The 19,606-nt window shown below is 43.3% G+C and overlaps 1 protein-coding gene across 3 annotated transcripts in view; it reads right to left on the bottom strand.

Annotated features, from left to right (window-relative positions):
• Positions 1-19,606, bottom strand: part of LOC6526411 (roundabout homolog 2) — a 39,657-nt gene that overhangs the window by 13,932 nt on the left and 6,119 nt on the right. For all 3 annotated transcript variants that reach the window (XM_039370534.2, XM_002087494.4, XM_015197911.3), the window contains exons 2-3: positions 7,839-8,032; positions 672-774 (exon numbers count right to left, since the gene is read on the bottom strand). In XM_039370534.2, coding sequence (XP_039226468.1) covers positions 672-774; positions 7,839-8,032 — 297 coding nt within the window. The remainder of the gene's footprint in view (positions 1-671; positions 775-7,838; positions 8,033-19,606) is intronic.

The following is a 19,606-nucleotide window of genomic DNA, read 5'->3' as shown; positions in this document are numbered from 1 at the left end:
GAGCTAAAAAGGCATCAGAAACGCAAAAAATAGCTGGCCAAAATAACCAAAAATAGGAGGAAAAAAAAGAGGGAGGAAAAACTGAAATAAAACGGGTTAATGGAGGCGGCAATAGAGCGTGCCCCGAGAAAGAGACGGCTACAAGTGGAGCGAGGGAGATGGCACGAGAGCTGTGGCAAGACAAGTGGGTGCGTTCGAGCGGAAAACTTGTATACGCAGCAGCTCCACAGCTAGTTAGTTAAGTGGGCGGGTGATTTGGGCTGCTGGCCGGGAAAAGGGCAAAGCTAGTATGCCCCCATTTTCCCACTTTTCCAATCCCCACCCCCCTCAGCCAACAACAACATGAAGAACATCAGCAGCAGCAGCAAAAATCAACATCAATTTAGAATATTAAAAACGCACACCACACGAGGAGTCGATACAGAGAAAAAAATAAGGGCTTATTTGTAACCGTTAAAAATCATTTGTGTGAAGTTAGTACTATTGTATTGACATATAAACATTTTTCATCTATATGTTTCCATTGAATCATTTAAAAGTTCTCCAGTTAGTTTAGTAGTGACTTCTATCCAACTTTAATTCGTCCTATTTTGCGCATTTGCTTCCTGCCAGTCTTGTGTGTTTTTGTCAGTGTAAGGACATTGGGGGACCGTGGATTTGCGATGACTTACCCGCCACTTGCAACGTGGCATTGCGACTCCTTGCCACGCCCAGTTCGTTCTTCGCCTCACACCAGTAGATTCCCGCATCTGTTTCGCGACGTGAATTGACAACCTGCAAAAAGATGTGGATAAGAAACGATGGTGGCATTAGAATGAGTTGAGTGCCGGAGACGAGCTGGGAAAAAATGGTTTGCAGGGACCTTGAGAAAGGATCAAGGAGCAGGGGCAAACTGTGGGTAATTTTAATTGAAATGAGCACGTTTTAGTAGTAAATGGAAAGGGACTCCGCTCGGGATACTTGGATTTTGTAACCCGCTTTGATTTATCCTTTTGAAATTTATAACTCAACCTTAAAATAGCCGATATCCCCGTTCATTATTTTTTAATTTCAAAGGGTACTTTCCATTCGCTCTTCTGCGTCAATCTGTATCTTCACAAATTTGTAATTTCACAAATGGCAACTGGGAAAGACACAACTCTGGGATACACAAGCCAGAAGCCCTAAGACGTTGATTTGCCGACTCTCCCGGACTAGATCCCTGCTCCTTTAAAGGATGGGCTTCCGTCCGGCACATCCGTGAACCCCTTGGTTATTCGAGGCCATAAAACAGACGGCAATCTGTTGTCTGTTGCGCGTCTGCTGCCTCCAAGTGCTCAAATCATAAAATGTCTCTCGAGCAACTTTATAGTTACTACATCTCGTGGCATCCCCCTTCTGGGGGAGTCCTTCCCCCTTTTGAGTTTGTTGTCTGCACTGTTTGTTTATTTGTTTTACGGAGCACAAAAGAATTCCCCAACATGCGCTTAAAATTAAATGTCAAACTAAGTGTGTTTGTGTCCTGTGTGTATGGTGTGTGTGTGTGTGTGTGGCATATTTATCTGCTCCTTGCAGCGGGAGAAAATGAGAAGAGGCAGCGGCAGCGGCAACAAAGTTCGCACAATTTACACAACTTGTGCCTCATCCAAGTGAAATTAAGTGTTGCGCTAAGTGAAGATGACAAAAGGGTTCTTCAGCTGTATTATTCTTTCATTTAATCTTCCTTCGCCAGCTGTATACACACACATGTCGTCAGTGAGTCCTGGCTCTCTCCTTGCTCCTTCATCCTGAATCCCGAGTCCTGAGCCGCGGGTGCGCTTTATAAAACAAATAAGTTGAAGCGCCTCGAGCTCCTCGATTGTCATACTTCATGTGTGTGCGAGTTGCCAAGGACTAAGAACAGATACAACACACGAAGCAGCTCAAAGGCTGCAAGATTACGTTGCTCAAAGTGCGGCAGATACATTTACTACGATATCTTTTGCTTGCTGCTTCTTAAAGGTTGTTAAAGTCGTGTAAGTATGGATACATTTGAAGAGGGTCTTGTACTTCTTTCCTGGCTTGCAAATCAGGTCAGTTTAAAGTCAAACGCTACTTTCCACCTTTTTCCAACTTTTACTCCTACGCGGCTTTGTCAACTTTGATAAGCCAAGCAAGCAACTTGGCCAACTCAATCTAACCATTACCACTGACCCATTTCCATGGCCAACTGGCGAGCTGAATATTCAGCATACGCAACGTGGTCCCTGGGCAAGGTAAGCCGAAGCTAAGCTTATTAGCTGGGCACTGGGCGGATTCCTATTAAAAATTGAAATGAATTACTAGGACGAGGCGAGACGCCTCTAAGGCTTCAGCCCAGGAGCCGTGCTCACTATCCTTTTGGGAGGGAGCTGTGGCACAAATCTGGAATAAAATTAAACAATATTCGTTGCAATGGCAACCGTTGTAGCAAATGAAGAAAATGGAATATATAAGGCTGGAAAATTCTTTTATTTAAATAGGAATTTTGCTATAAAAGCAGCCAGTAGACCTGTGAAGTTACTAGTGATTAAGCTGTTTAAAGCTGTGCAACTATACTCGACATTATAGAGATGGGGGATTCCTTATTTTCAAACAACCATTCTGTCCTGCGCTTTTCCGTTTTCCCTGTTTTCCCTCTGCTAAAAATTTAATTTGGTTTTGGCAACTAACTGCCTTTGCGAGCCAAAAAAAAAAGAAGAACAACGCAGGATTACAAGCGGAAAACGAAGAAAACATGGCCAGAAGTCACATAAATTTATTTATATCTTTAATGACTTGAGCCAGGCGATTCGCAGCGAATTGGTTGCTGGTGTTTATTGTTGTTATTATTTGCCGCTTCTCGTTTTCTTTGTTGTTGTTGCTGTTGTTGTTGTGCGTGCAAACATTGAAACTGATTTGACACCAAAGCGCAAAAAATAAAACAGCAGCAGCTGGGGAAAAATATTCGCCGTGTGCTACGTGCAACTTTTGTGAGGGGGGGCATCTCTTTCTGGAGTGGCGGGAGGGGAGGGGGTTGTCGGGTGACAAGGGGGAGCTATAAAATATATTGGCTGTATCTGTGTGACTGCCACAGTGTCTCTGTGTGTGTGTGCGTCTCTGTGCTTGTGTGCGAGAGGAGCGCGTTGAAAACACGCTTCCGTTTTAATTTAAAATACCCATAAATTTTCAAACATTTCATTTGGGAGCCATTCCCGTTTTCATGTTGCAACATTTCGTAATTGTCTGCTGCGTGTGCCAGAGTGAGATGGCCTATCTCATGCCGCCTCCCTCGCACTCGCAAATTGCCGTTTTTTATATGAAGGGGAATCCCCTCTAACTCTTGAGTGTTTTATAATTTGGTTTAAATTTTAAAGCTCGTGTAAAGTGCGACGTGTAAATGGTTTTAATTGAGCCCGAAACGAGTCTGAAACGAAATGGAATTAGGCAAATCTGCTTGCTGGCTGAATGGGTCTGGTTTTGGTTGAAACACTCTCACTTTCAATTTGGAAAGCGAAAGAGTTGAGAGCAACAAGCTTTGGGGTTTATAACTTTTTCAATTTGCAACATTGTTTAAAAATTAACAGTATTTTCTTTGTGAATTAGATTCGTGTAGCTGCTCTTAAAAGAAGGGAGTAATGTAGTTATTAAATAAGAAATGAATGAGTTCTTTTTAATTAATGCTCGTCGCTTATACAATTACGAAATAAATAAATGAAAAACATGTCAATCAAAGTTCTGCATGGCTTCCAACTTTGGCCAAGCACCAAAACTCCATTAAAAAAGTATTTTGAAAGCAAGTGTACTTCTTGTTTATTCCTTTTAATAAGTCTTGCATCATTCTGAGGCCTTAACCCCACTTCCCCGTTAATCTCTTCATTAAAAATCCGCCTTGCCCCCTCTCCTTTTAACCTCTGCTCCCCTCCCTCTCCCGCTACTAATTCAATCATCCGGGGAAATTCCTTAAGCCCTGTTTTCCCCCTCACCCCCTCATCCTTCCGCTCATTCATTAAACGCGGCTCAAAAGCATTTTTCTCTCACACCTTCAGTTAATAAACAGCCCTGAGGCAAAAAAAAAAATAAAAGCACATGATGGAAAAATCGTCGCCCTGCGCATAAAAACATAACTCATACGCCGCGTTGGTCCCAACACCACTCAACTCGGCTTGAGCCCTGTATTTATTTATTTATGTGCATATAGGTGCTCAGGGGAAGAGATTTTTATTTTATGGCCCTGCGAATGTGTCGAGCGTTTGTAAACTCATTAAAATGTGCTCACTGTACAGTGAAGTGCATAAAGTTATTTCCGCCCAAAGAGGAGGCATTAACTTTTCAGCCTCGACTGCTTTTTAATTAAGCTCTTCCCAGGCAGCACCTCCAAAATGCAATCAGCCAGGATCCAAAGTCGCGCTTTGATTTATTCACCTTCCGCCCTTCGTCCTTCGCCGTCTGATTGCCTTTTTAAAGTTCCCGCCGGCTGGCAGCGAGGATAAGTAGTTCTTGGGCAAAGAAACTATGGCCAAATGTGGCAGACATTTAAATAAACGTTAAGAAAGGAGAAGAGGCGTGGTAGAGGGGTGAAAGTGGGGTAAAAGTGGGGTGAAAGTGGGTTGGAAGTGGGATGGCAGGCGGATGTACATACGAACGCATGTGTAAGTGCATGCTAGCACTTCAGAGTCAGACAGAGCAAATAGAGAACTCGGGTAACTTTAGTCAAGGACGTGAAAAGAAGTAGGATGTCTCTGCAAGCAGCGACATTGGATATGGCTTGCCGTGAAATACCTTAGAGTTTGACCTGGTAAGTTAGATATATTCAACTGTTTTCTAAGTTTAATTCCTTTGATAATAAATATTCCAGATTCCGTAATAGATCCTTAAATAAAACGCATGCTTCACCTATGATATATGTTTAAAACTAGTTTCCTAGAATAACCCATTGCCGTTTTCGTGACCGGAAGAGTGACTCCTTGAGAACTCAACACGAGTGCCAGCTTTAAGGACCTTCCACCAGATGATGTGCGGAAAGTGCTGCTCACCATCACACGCACACTTGTGCACACGCACACGCAGACATTTGTTTCCACTGCGAGTGTGTATGTCTATGTGTGTGTTTTTTCCCGACTTTTCTTCGATTCTGCCCTTTTTTTCCCCATTTTCCTGTCGTGGAGTTACGTAAATTATTGTCTGTCTTGCCATCGCTCGCTGCTCCGTGTCACTTCTCACTACGCTTCCAGCTTGCTGCTCCTATTTTTTTTTTGGGCAAAACTCCATCTCCCGCAAATATACACATTGTACATGCTTTTGTATTTTATTGCATATTCCCTATTCGCCTGTACATTTTTCCGACCACACTCCGCTTGCCTTCAGCACTTAAAGGCCCCCGAAAAAAGGGAAGGAAAACTTTATTTTTGCCCCCTAAATTAAAGAGGGATTTTCCTTTCAGCTCCCTCTGTTTTGAGGCGCCACATTCGATAGTGTTGCACACTTTCGGGGCTCCATCGTTATAGCAATAATGTCTGGTTGAAGTTTCCTTCGAAGTGGTCTGGCACTTATAAGTAAGATGAATGTCCTTTTGCGGGGAGTGGGTGGCTGCCGGAATTAGAATTTAAATTATGCCTCTGGGGAGCAATGAAATGATGTGAAGTATATTTGTTCGCTGGGCCTGTGGAACATTTACGAAGGGTTTTGTACGCGGGAGCAGTTGTAAATAAAGTAACAAGATAGGTCAGGGACCTTCCCAAAAGTTATTAAATTCTAGCAAGACGTAGGCTTCCATTTTTGGCTTAATATGAAACGATTCCTTTTCCATTACTTTAACTCTCGGAACAGAGTGATTTTAGAACTAAGGAGTATCAAAGGGCTGGCAAACTTACCATTGCCACTAACGTCATAAAACGTGGCTCAGCGCAGGCAAAGGACACATTAGGAGGCAGGATGTGGTGCCAGGACGCCAGGACACCAGTGGAATTAATTCATTTAAAAGTCGTTAGGAGAGCGCCGCAAAAAGCGATGCTACAGCGACATTTCGCAGGCATCAGCGGAAGCCGGAGTCTGGAAATGCCAGTGGCAATGGCTGGCTGAAGGAAAATGCTCAAATCCCTTTTTGCACTTAAGTGATAAACAAATACAGTGGCATGCGGCAAGTACAAATACAGAATGCAGAGCCATAAGCGCCCAGACACCCAGGCAGATCGAGTGTGAAAAGTGGCAAGCTCAGAGTGCCTCCTCGCATTCCCAGTCCCCCTGCTCAATGAATCCTGAGTTCTGAGCTTTGAGTCCTGAGTCCTGAATCCTGAATCCTCTATCCTGGTGTCCCCGCACCATTGAACCCGAATGCCCATCCCACGCAGTCGAGGCTGCGATTCCAACTGCATCATCAGCATAATCAACGCGGCTCCCGTTGGCTTTTTGCGTCGTAAATTTGCTGAGTGCTCTGCTCAGCTCAGCGAAGAGTCCATGGCCCTGGAGTCACTCGTAGCAGTCACTCATCCCTGCTGCACTGAGAGAAAAATCGTACTCATAAGGGACATAAAACGGGATAGATCTTTGATTGCCACAAGTGTCCCACAGTCGAATTCCTGACTGTCCCCAACATTTTATAACCTAAACAATCATTTTCTGAAGCTTTCACAAAAACAATTTTTTTTTGCAAAATTTCGAATTTTTGAAAGGGGTTACATCATGATTTTTTGCGAAAAGTGGCAAAAAATTATAAAATTATGTGTGAATTCAGTTCGATTATAAATTTTATTACGATTTTAACGAGGTATGACATTCCCTATTTAGACATTTTTTAAGAAAGTTATGAACAAAATACTAGTTATTTAATAGCGAAATATACAATTTTTTAGTTTTGGTGAAAATGGCGACTTTCTTTAGGAATCTATTGACTAAACTCGGCTAAAAAGGTTCCCACAGTGGATGTGGTTAGTATTTTAAATAGCTAATGACCCTATCTAATAAATTATGCAATAAAGTATGTATGAATTTCTCTCAGTGTTCAGCCATCCCTGTTCCTCCCAATCAGACTCATCAGGCTGCAGCTGACTTCTGCTGGCTCCGCTTCCACTGGCTTCCGTTACGTCTTTATTTGTCTGTCTGCCGCTTTCTCTTACGCTGCTGCCTTTCTCTGCTTTTCCCGCTTTTCCTTTCCGGCTTTCCCCCCTTAATGTTTGTTTACCTTGCGTTAATGAAGTTGTTGCCCAGCGAGGAGCGAACAATTTTTGTGCAAAAATATTTTTGCAGCTTGCCGCCAAATGATACGAACGGAAAAAGTTGGCCGACAAAGGAGAGTTAAAAATAAAAGCAATTAGTTTGTTCATCACTCAACAGATGGCCTGGCAAAATGAATATTTTTTAAGCAGCTCGCAGGATCTTCTTTTACTCCTCTCCATTGTCTCTTTCATTATGAATGAAAGCATGGAACTCAACTGAAATAATAATTATGCATGCAAATAGAACGGGAGGACGAACTGAAGTGAAGAAAATCCAAGCTGGGGAAATGATGTAAATACACCGCGGGCCATTTGACTAGTAACAGGTTGAAAAGTTCCTTTTTGGAAGGATAACTATTGAGGAGCTCTTTGGCAATGCTATATTAATTGAAAAATTCAATTATATATATAATGCTGTAATATAGATATACATTTTTAGAACAATTTAACATCCAGAGCTTATTTTAAATTGTATTTATTTATCCTAATAAATTTGTATCTTCTCTAAAAAGTGGTTTATTATGTTAAGCACACTTTTCTATAAACACCACAATCATTCGAGTTGCACATCCAGGTATCCCAATTTCCATTTACCCCCTGGCTGCACTTAACCTTTTCAATTTTCCACCAACGCCGCCCGCTTCTTACCTTGAGGAAAAACAATCCGCCGGCTGGCAGGGTGATGCGGTGGGAGCCCGGCAGGATCTTCAGGGGCACCCCATCCTTGTACCACTGGATGGTGGGCGTGGGGCTGCCCTCGGCTTTGCAATTAAGCGTGGCTGGCTCGTGTCGCGGCACTGTCGTATCTATGGGATGCTCCACTATTCGCGGCGGATGGGATCCTGGAAAGAGCAAGGAAGAGATGAAGGTATAAAAGGAATGTGCCATATATATATATATATGTATGTATAAATGGGGGTTGGGGCCTTCCGTTTTCCGCTGCGTCAGTCAGCGGCGGCGTCATCATCATCGTCAGCGGTTTGTATAAATGCGAAAAGAAACGAAAAAATTACAAAAAATTTAAAAAAAAGAAGGAAAAACGCTCGTTGGCAAAGGAAAACAATGTTAATGCGCATTGCCGTTGACGTTGCAAATGAAGTTGCAGCTGAAACTGCAGCAAATGAGGGCTGCAAGTTGGGGGAGGAAAAGGGGGTAAGGACTCCCGCTCAAAGGACTCAGTTTGGAATTAATTTGTTTAGATTTGCATATGCGGCAAAAGAGCCGGCAGCTTAGCAGCTAAGTAGTTTTTTTCTCTGTACATTTCACCCCTTTTTGTTTTGTTTTGCATAATGCAAATGCTGGGAAATTAACTGGGTGGAAAAGGTAGAAAAAGGGCCGGGTTGATAGGTTAGATAAGCCAGGTATTAGCATAGTCTTTTGTTATTCCCTCGCTTTCCTATTAAAAACTTTATTTGGAAACTTAAATGCCAGAGAAAAAGGTTTTAGCAAAGAGCAACTTTGGCCTGGAATTGCTGAATCCGAAATCGCGGTTAATCTACAAATGGATGGCTATTGCGACGCTATTCCGCAATCTCAATTGCTCAAATTGATCGGAGCTTTCCGCCATACTTTCCACCCTCGCAATCGAAAGAAAATCCATTTTCCAATCGCTTTCCACGCCCAACACCCCATCAAAGCATTCAGGAACACTTGCGAAATCGCACAATCTTTATTTGCTAACCGCAGACCAACTCTCGAGTATTTGCTGCTAGCAATCTGTCAATGGCAAGGACATAAATTTCAATTTTCATGCCATATCTAAACAATTTGCTGTCACCCACAAACACTCGCCAAGCAAACGGAGCAAGATGCAAAACTTTATTCATATCGCAGCTGAAATCTATAAACGTATTTCTCCTCCACTGAGAATAAAAGAAACTAAGAGTTCGGCATTAATAAAATTCTGGACACTAGGTACTACCTAATGCAAAGTAGGGAATCAATCAAACTAATCGTGAGTTGATTTATATGCGAAGAATAATTGGTAAGAACTTCGAAGTAGTCGAAACTTATTTCTGCCAGTGCATGACTTTATATATCTATGGCGGCTACGCCACGCGAAAATTGATATGTCAGAAAATGTTGGAATATTGAAACGTTATTTAATAAAAGGCAGTCGAGGCAGCATTTGTTGCTCTTCCAGTTTGTTGTCGATTGCAACACGACAACGACAGCAACAAACAGCCCGGGGCAAAAGTTGCATGTCATCCGGAGCGAGCAACAACAACAAAGGCGGCGGGCAGACGTTGCACCCAGCAGCAAGTCGCAAGCTGGAAATCGAATTCCGGATCGCAGTTCGGGGAAAATATTCCGGGGGGGTTGGGGGTTGGGGGTTGGAACCTCATAGACGTGTTGCATGTCCTGCTGCCAGGAGAACTTTCCACCCCCGTGGGGGAGCCAGGGGTCAACCAGCAAGACGGCATGTCAATGTTATTTCAACAACGAAAATGAAAATAAAACACTGAGCTGGAGTGGGCATGGAATGGTAGTGGAATGGGAATGGGAATGGAAATGGGAATGGGAGTTATGGCAGTCGAAAAATCAACATGCAAGGACACAAAAAAATGCAAATGGTGGGGGAGTATCACAAGAGAAGGAAGTAGAAAATTCTAAATGAAAGAAAGCTGATAGAAGAGGCGATCTCTGGATACCCTGTGATTCAGGAGTTTCCCATAGATCCCTATAACAGTTATAGGTTCTTTCATTTAAGAACTGTACAAATTTAAAGAAAACAACCTCAAAACTTATTTATATTAGTGGAACACGTAAAACATCCATTCCTGGTGCACATTTGTTTGTTAAAGGTCCCAGTGCAAAGGCAACACAACTCGTGACCAAGTGTAAGCATTCAATGTGTCCGCTGAGCACAATTCGAGGGTTAAATGTCGCATGTGGGGTTGTCCAAAAACCCAAAAAAAAAAAACGGAAAAAAAGAGAGGGAAAGGGGCGTTGAGGGCGTGTTTACCACCGAAAGTTGCTCAACCAGGACATAATTTTTTTGGCTGCTACTCCTGTTTGTGCATATCTTTGCTGACCAGGCACAAGGACCACGCCAGGACGAAAGTTGGCTTGTGCGGTTTGGGCCCTGCGGTGATGTTCAACACCTAAAAAAGGGTTCAAACGAATAGTTGGGGACTGGGTGCTTTTGTTTTGATTACGCTTCATTTTCCTCAAGCCCTGCGAAAAAGGGCAGAGGAGAACTTTGGCGACTTGCAGCTGAATAATTCAATTAGTAAACAGGGCGAATTTGCCAACGGCTGTGATTGCAACCAGCAACGAGCAACCAGCAACCATATGTGGCCCAGAGGCCTACTAATTTAGATTTAATTGCATGCCAAGGAAAGCAACCAAGGAAAGTTGCACTAGCATACGAGTATACGAGTATATGGCCAGTAGAAGAAGCATGCATATATGCATTCACGGCACAACTAAAACACGACGAAGAATGTAACGACATGGAAAATGCTAGAAATTTGCATAAAAGCAGCAAAGGCATTTGCCCAGCGCTTATGCAAAATGCATCAAATAGTGCTGTGTGTAGTGCATTTTGGTGGAGGGGCGTTGCTTTTCTGGAGTAAGCAACTAAAATCCAGTTCGTTTCTGTTCTCTCCAGGACTTCAGGACTTCAGGAGCAAGGACTGCAGAGTCGGGACCAAGACGTTGTCGAAATGCCCGAAGAAATTGCTGGGAAAACGTTTCGCCAAACTGGGTTTCACTTAACAAGCAAAATATTTGCTGCAATTTCCTTAAACATTTTCTTTTCCTTTTGGCTGGCAGACAGTGGAAATAACACACATTTGCTTGGCTACCTCCTGGCATCGCAAACTTAAGTGGGTATAGACGAGTGATAGTTGGATCTGAATATAACCAATGCACATCTTAAGCAACTATTTAATTTTAAAATATTATATGCTTTAAGGAGCTTGACAAAGTGATACCCTAGCTCAGCTTTTTCCTAATGATTTTTGGGAAATACAAGGGTATTCCAACGTCTCCTTTCTGTCCCAGCTTTTGCCACCGATTCCTTTTCTTGTTGCTTGTGGCACTGCATAGTTTGTTGCCGGCGCTGGCGGGTCAAAAACAAAGCAAAGGCTCCCATGAGCTGCACCACCACTCCACCCCACCACCATTCCCAGCTGTTGCCCCAAAAAGTGCGAGTCCCTTCAGCGCCTTTGCAAGTTGCTTATGTGTTGCATACTTCAAGGGGCAGCCCGGCTTTAGCTGCTTTTGCATCATCAATCAAAGGCAGCTCGTATGTGTATAGTGTGTGTGTGTGTGTAGGACTCCTTATCCCCATTGTTGTTTTAATTATAGCCCCGTTCTGAGACTTGCTAATTGTTTTAGTAGCGTACTTTTCGACATACAGCCGTTGTTGTAATCGCTTTTGTTGCTGCCTCCGGCTAAGGAACTATGTTAGTTGGGCTCTGCCACCCTTCGTCCTGCGTACCTCCTCCCTTTTCCCTCGTCCTTGCTGGCTAAGTAAAGTAGAACGGCCAATGCAATAATTAAATTTTGCCATAATTTACGTGAAAAGCAGCAGACACAGCAACAGCTGCTTGGGAAATGTGTCTTGTAGGCAGCGAAGACAGCGAAGGCGGCAATAACGGATGGGTGTCAGTGGGGCATTTAGCGATGGAGGAGCTCTCCAAATTGGACAGAATATGTATATTTAATATGTATATGTAATACGTGTATTTAATATGTATATGCATGTTCATCCTGCTAAATGATGGCTGTCATGCACGCGTTGGTGGAAAAGGCTCTTACCAGAAAAGCAATATAATTAAGTAGAAGATTTTGCAGCTGAGGAAGTGGCTTGTACGTGGAAGTATTTAAGATACGAGTACATTTATTAAACAATGTTGAGCTCCAAGTTAAATCGCTCTAGTTCAATGTATTGAAACAAAATTAAGTAAATACCCAGAACATACTGACTTCATTCCGACTCTAAAATACCATGTACGATTCCACCATATATTTCATATGTAAATTTCGAGTGAAACAACAACAGAAAGGGCCAAGTTTTTGTGAACATTTCCCACTGGCAATACAAAAAAACAATACAAAAAAAAACACCGTCCACAAAAAGTGAGTAAAATTAAACTTTTGTAAACGCCTCGTGTTCGTGTGCCGCAAATTGTTTCCGGGGATGTTGTCGAGAGTTCTTTGCTTGTTCTTGTTTAGTTATGAATCATAACGACGCACACCCATCGTTATAACAACGGCAGAGCGGCAGAAACAACCCGAAACAACCATAAATTGTACCATTTTACTCTTCCAATCGCAGACAAGGGTGTTTGGGTTTGGGTGTTTGGCCATGACTCACTTCTTTTAACTTGGTTTTTCTATTGTTTTTTTTTTCTATTTTTGTACCCCCGTTTTCCATTGTGGGGGTGTGGTGAAGTGACACTTCTTCTAATTGTTCGCAACACCCCTCGAAGTGAGTTTTGACCAGTGAAATGTTCAAGAGTCATGATGCATTCGACAGCCCAGGAAAACTTCAATTTTTCCCTGCTTTTTTTTCTTATTTTGTTATTGCCAACTTTATTTATGCTTAGGCAACTTCGACTTCTGCATATAGAGTGCCAGCAGTATAAATAATTCAGGGCGCACGGCAGAGCTCACACATTTGCATTGAGAGCTGAGCAGAAAGTTTTGTGCCCCTTGGTAAATGCATTACAATGCCGGAAGGGGGAGGAGCGGGAAAAGGGGCACACAAAAATTGTGCAAATACTTGTGGCATGTATACATGCACTGCGAGAAAAGTGCTACATTTGAAAGGCAGTAAGGAATGCAAAGGTACAATTCATTCGATCTAGAATTCATGGCACGAAGGAGCAAAACTAAACTACAACACATTAAACACTATGGCCTATTAAATAAGTTACTCTTTTTTGGCAGTGCTTAGCTTTTACAGTCTTGTGCATATCTATTGCTGCTCCCACATGTGGGTTAGTTTGTCTACAGAGAATCATTGCCAGCTATTGCTCCACATTTTTGGGCAGCCCACTTTCCCCGTTTCCCGCTTTTCCCCCGCAAATAGCATGTGTCCAATATCTGGCATACATATGCATGATTTCAGGTAGATGCAACTGCACTTGGCTCCAGCTTTGGCTTGGCTTCAGTTGGAGCCTTAACGGCAGCTTAGTCTCCAGCCAGGCATACCTGACACTATGCCATCTGCAAAAACACACACTCATCCTCATCCCCAATTTCCATTCTCCCACACAGACACTTTCGTACATCGCACAGCGCACATGGCAAATGCAAAGTTTTCACATTGAATTTTCCGGCGCAGCGCATCCGGTGACAAATCCTTGGACGGGCATCCATGTCCTGTGTGTATTTAGCTGGATGGATGAAAGTGTCAGTTATCCCAGTTACAATTCCCAGCCAAATCTATCTGCTAAAAGCGTGCAGACTTTATTGCAAGGCTTGAGTTCAAGCTGGAAATTCGGAGCGAGATTTGGGAAATTAAGGTAACGTTGTTAAAGCAAAAATGAATTGGAGAATCAAATCTCCTATATTGCTCGTCCTAATTGAATTCCTTTTAAAGCAGTCCTTTAAAGTCATCAAGAATGTTAATTTCTCCAAAGCGAATTCGCAAGAAAAGCAGCAAGAGTATTTTCAATTTAACCAAAGTTCGAGCTCAATTTCAGTGACAGCAACTACTTTTTCGTGTTCGGAAACTTTGTCGAGCGTAAAATGTTACGAGGGGAATGAATTCGCTACGTTTTTGTTTAGTCCAGGGCAGCCACAAGGATATACTTATTTGCACACGGCGACATTTGCAATTCCAGTTGGGTGATGGCTCATTAAGCAGGAGCAGCCGAGCTGCTAGCCAGGGCCAGGAGTCAAGGATCTGCCAGCTGTCAAGCTGCTGTGTCAAATGCTAATTAAAATCAAGCGCCATTCGCTTGTTCAAACACAAATCCCATCCGGGAACACGGGAGCACGGGAACACGGGAACAGGTAAACTGAAACTGAAATCGGTCGGCGGACAGGACACCGTGAACAGGCGCCATCATCATCATTATCCCTGTCATCGTCAACAGCAATCAAGATAAAAGATAAGTTAAATGCTGGGGGGCTTGGTATTCCTGTCTCACTTTGCTGCCTGCTTGTTTGTTTTGTAATAAAGTCCTGTTGGGTAACCACGCCCCTTTCCGCTCATACCGCCCCTTTCCACCACGCAGCAGCATCAAAGAAACTTGGGCTTTTTGGGGCTAGTGATTTGAACGCTTGATTGCTTTCAGTCAGGACGAAGGACGCAGGACGAGGGACTTGACGGCTACGTGCCGAGCACCCAGGATATGGCACTCCACCATAACAGTGTGTTCATGTTAATTTCTATCTGCCTGATTGGCGAAGCTCCCTGCTCCCTGCTCCCCGCTCCCCGCTCCCTCCACCAGCAACACGTTCGCCTCATAATTTTGGAGTGAAAATTTTCAATTAAACTTAATTGCATTAAAAGCGAAGGGTTCAATCTGTCGTTATAGTCCTTGTCCTTGTCCCTGTCCCGGTCCTGTCCTCCGTTATCTTTGTTTTTTGTTGTGATAACGATTGGGAAAGTTCCATCCCCGCTTGGCTCCTTTCATTAGTTTTTCCCCTTTCCCGTCTTTTTATGGTCTCTGAAACTTTTTATGCTGCATTGCGTTTGGTTTTTCGGTTTGGGGACTGCCATTTTTGGGGTGTTTTACTGGGGGACGTGGGCCTCTCTGAAATATGGGATAATTTAGTTTGGACCCCGTTTTATGCCACTCATAAGTCATTAAGTTTTCCTGCCCGACGGAATATTATTTTGAATTGTTTTCGGTGGGTTGCAAGCTCTGATTAAAATTCATGGCGACATTATTTTTGAGTTTAATGGCGGCATGAAACCAAATTAAAATATATAAAAAAGGAAACGAGTTGTGTATTTTTGTATAATTAATAATTCAATACATAAATTTAACTACGCAACTTTCAGTAACTTTAAAAAAATACCATTCAAATTTGTGCATTTGCATTATTCGGTCTATAAATATCAATGTTTCTGGATATAAAAAAGAAAGTATTTCAAACCACTCTCGTAATTTAACGAACTGATGAATAAATAGTAGCCGGTAAAAAATGATTCCCTAGAAACACACCCACTAGACTTGTAAAGCCCTTGAAAGAGACAGCTGAAAAAGTGAGAGGTGGGGAGAGGTCCTTGCTCAGTATTGGAATCTGTTTCGACACCTCCGCAGTGCCCACAAAAAGGACTTCCACTCAATCTAAGCGTTGGGCAAACATTTTTGCCGCACTTGTGCATTTTTTCTCCTTTTTTGTTCCTGTGTAAATTGCAACGCATAAATCTTTGTGACAAACAGACGAAAGCGAGCGGCAGATGAGGAGAATGAAGGACAGACACTCAAAAACACAATAGAAGTGACGCGACAGCCATTTTTCAAAAACAAAACATGCATCACAAAACGATCCAGCACACAAAAAAACACAGAAGCACACAGAAGAGGGGGAAAGTCGGCAAAATTGGAATGAGAAGTGTGCGCAGAAGGAGCGTTCCTAAAAAAAAACACTTGATGTAGTAGAATGGGGATTTGGAGGCCGGCGAAGAGAGAACGCATGATTGTTTTAATGGCTTCGACATGTTTGCAAAACGACTGTCAAAAGCAGGCAATGTGGAATGGCAATGGCATTGGGCTGCTGCTCGACCAAGATGGAAATGGAAAGGAGCCGATGGAGCTGAGCTGAGGCTGAATGTGAATCTGAAGCTGGATGCCGGCAAAGGCGTCGTCACAACCACACCCACCACCGCCAGGACATCACAGCATCAAATCACAAAATCTGGCGTTCACAGTTCCGCTTCAGTCACTCAAAGTCTGCTTTCCCCATCGATTCTGGGCTGTGTCTTTTCGATTTCTCGCTCGTCTTCGCTTTGACTGTCTCATCTGCTAAAGCGATTAGAGATGGGAGTCGAAACTACTTTAATCGATTTCTATTGAATTTACACTAGGTGCAGTCCGGCTCGATGGACCAAATGTTAGCAGCTGCTAAAACTATTAGGCTTGAAAGTTGAGACTAGAAAGTAAATTTACAATAAATGAAGTCGAAGGACCAAGTATTAGTACATGCAGTAAACGTAGAATTAATGATGTAGTACTAGAACTAATAATAATTAAGCAAGCTGAGCTGTCAACTCCACGTGACACGATGCCATCCTTACTTGCAACACACTTGTAGTTGTCATCTGTCTTGGCTGTCTTCTCCTCGACTCATTTTTTCGGCATCTCTTGCATCACAAATCTATGTTCCGACAGCAAAGTCACTCAGTCATGCAGCCACACACACACTTGATGCGCCTCAAGCCAGAAACCATCCAAATACCGAATGCCTCCCCCCCATGATGATTTTTCCCCAAACAGGAAAAAAACAGGCAGAAAACACGAGGCCAAGCGAAACCCAATCGCACACTTAGACATGTTCGGCCTGGCGGGCCTATCTGCACGTTGCAAATTGAATTTTTCACCTGAATGCGTTGCGTGGAGATGGGAGGGGAGGAGTTGGAGGCATGTCTGCATGTGTAATTATCGTTATCGATATCGCTCATACGCCCAGTTGGCTGCCAGTGCCGCTGACAAACTCTGACAAGTTGCGTTAAACTGTTGGCGTGGTGGGGCAGGCGTTTAACCCTCGTTAAGCAAAATCGAAATTAACGCCGCCACATTCGTCCTCTTCATCGGCCATGTGAAAAAGGACACTTTTAATGCTCCCCTGCCCAGCCTGCGTTGCGTTGTTTTGAGCTCTGCCTATGAAGTTATTAAAAGTAAATTAGGGTTGCTAACCAGCAGAAACCGAAACCGATACCGAAACCAGTTTTTCCTCCTTTCTCATGGGTGGGTGGATATATCTGTAGCCCACCCACGCTCCATTCACCACCCATTCACCAACCTTTCCTTTATCCTTTTTCGGTGTTTAGGGTTGCGTGCCTTTGACGCATTTCAGTTTGCTTTTGTTTTGCTTCTGTTGTGTCTGCGACTGGTTTCGGCTTCCCAGGGTCCTTGTTGTGTTTTCTGCTTAGCTTAATTGTCAACAGGGGAATTTTTAAAACTATGCCATAGTTTTTGGGCACTTATGCTGCTAACTTTCAATTATTTTCAGATTTGTTAAATTAAGACATACACCGTATGTCGCAGGATAAGGACATGTCTTGTTAAAATTGATTTTTAATTGGCCGGGTATTTAAAGTGGGCTATGTGTCAATCATCGTCGGTTGGAGAATGCAATCGGGTTATATGGCTCTATGAATAATTCAGAACTTGAGGTTAACCGACTTGAAGTGGGTTAGCGAAGCGGTTTTAATGGTGATTTAAAAGGTCCTGTCCATATTTGAGACGTTGTTATTCAATCGATGTGTACGACTGCTCAAATTCATAATGCAAAAGTTATTTTCCATTTTAATTTTCGATGAGACCTGCTATACAGTCAGCATGCTCGATACACCCCACGGTATCTTATCCGAATGGATTCCCAACCAATTGAAGAGTGTGCATAAGACTGTGTCCTTACAAAGCCGCAGAAAGGAGGCGGAGAGGCGTGGCACACTCACACATAGCCAGGGAAAACACTGCGGCACACCTTTGAAGTGCAGAAGAGAGCCGCGAGCAAAAGTTGAAAAGTGCGCTTGTTAACATTCCTTAATTGCTGTTGTTGTCACCGCCGCGGGGCAACATCCCGCTGAGGAGCGAAAGAGAGGGGCAGCAAGGTGCAAGAGAGAGAGAGGGGTGGTTGACTGGCGTTAAAGGAAGAGGGGCGCAGGCACAAGTATCCACGGCAAGGATGTTGACGGCGACAATGACGAGTGCAATTATACAAAAACTACTTAGGCGCGCATCCTGCCTGTCGGGAAAGGCAGGGGAAAAATAGGGGGAGTGGCGAAGTTCGAGTGAAAGAGACGCCAGCAGGCAGGGCGAAAGAGAGAGGCGATCGGAATAGCAGCTCCCGGCTGCCGTCGTTGCAACAAAATTGAAAGAAAATTCACTTTCGCGTTTGTAAATTTGTCAACATCCTTGAGAAAAGCGGCAGAGAATGAAGAAGAAAATAGCTCGGGGCGCTGGCGGTGACAAGTGCAGGATGCAGGCCACAATGCAATTTCAGTTAAGTCTCTTATAATAGGAAACTCAAGCACTTTGGCTCACAAACAGCAGGAGAAACGTTAACAGCAGCGGGAAACGGGAGGGGATATCACACTGACAGAATTTGGGTGGCAATCATACAGATTTTATAGGATAAGAGATAATTAATTACATTATTTTATATACTTTAGTTGTCAACTACCAAAAACTTCAAAAGACACTAGATTTATTTACCTTTTTATTATAACCTAGCACCAAACAAGAAACTTTTCTCGCCGTGCATTGTCAGTCATTGTGTTGCCTAACTACATTTGTCATTAAGTCAATAAGCGCATTGTGCCTAAATGCACATAAAATAAAGCCCACAATGGAGAGCCGAGCCGAGCAAAGCCATAAAACGAGCCAGGACCTGAGAACCTAAAAGGAAGCAGGGGAGGTGAAAGAAGGACCTATCTGAGAGGAAGGATCCATCTCATGTGCTGCCGACAAAGCCGATTTATGCCCAATTGGATTTGCTGCTAAGAGCCACAATTCATGTTTTTATGACCGGATGCCTATTACCCGAAAAACCCAGAAACGGAGCGAAAGTTGTGCCCTCTTCTTTTTAATAAATATAAAATGTCCTGACTGCCAGCCATACTCGTACAAAAGGTGAGTCAACAAAAGAGCGGAATGGAATGGAATGCTTGGCTTAGGCCATTGATAAGCAGCTTGGACTCGGGTCAGCAGGCATGTCCTTTTCCTTTCTTTTCTTTTCATTTCTTTTCTTCTCATCTCATTTCATTCCATTTCTTTTCTTTTCTCATATCAACAATATCCCTGTCGTCGGCCTTTCATTCGATTTGCTTGTTAAAAAGCTCAAATTTTATGGCCTATCCCCCGACTTCTTGGCTGTGGCAACAAGTCCGTTTATCGATTCGCCGGGAAAGGACACTGAAATGGGCCCAGCTACAATCTGCTGTCCTGGCAATTTTCGGGCGTTCATCATCGGGCAGCTTTGACATTGATAAATTATGCAGACTACTCGGATATTTCCGGCGCAACAAATGGCGAAGTCGAAAAGTGTGGCTGCGATTTTCCTCGTCGAAGTCAAAGGCAATGAGTTGGCAAAAATTATAAGTCATAAAAAGGCGGCAAAAGGGTTAACGAATGGCATTTAAAGTTTAGGTGCCCCAGAGATGAAGCCGCTTAAGGATTACGCTTGATAAGAGTTTTCGACTTAAAGTTTAATGGAGCTACAGATTGCCAGAGGGACATAAAACGTGGAGAATATTTAAGCAGCTGAATGTGCCAGCTGTG

Source organism: Drosophila yakuba, chromosome 2L, assembly GCF_016746365.2.
Source record: "Drosophila yakuba strain Tai18E2 chromosome 2L, Prin_Dyak_Tai18E2_2.1, whole genome shotgun sequence".
Classification (NCBI taxonomy): Eukaryota; Metazoa; Arthropoda; class Insecta; order Diptera; family Drosophilidae; genus Drosophila; species Drosophila yakuba.
Note: the sequence above shows the minus strand (reverse complement) of the source record. Positions and strands in the feature narration are given on the sequence as shown.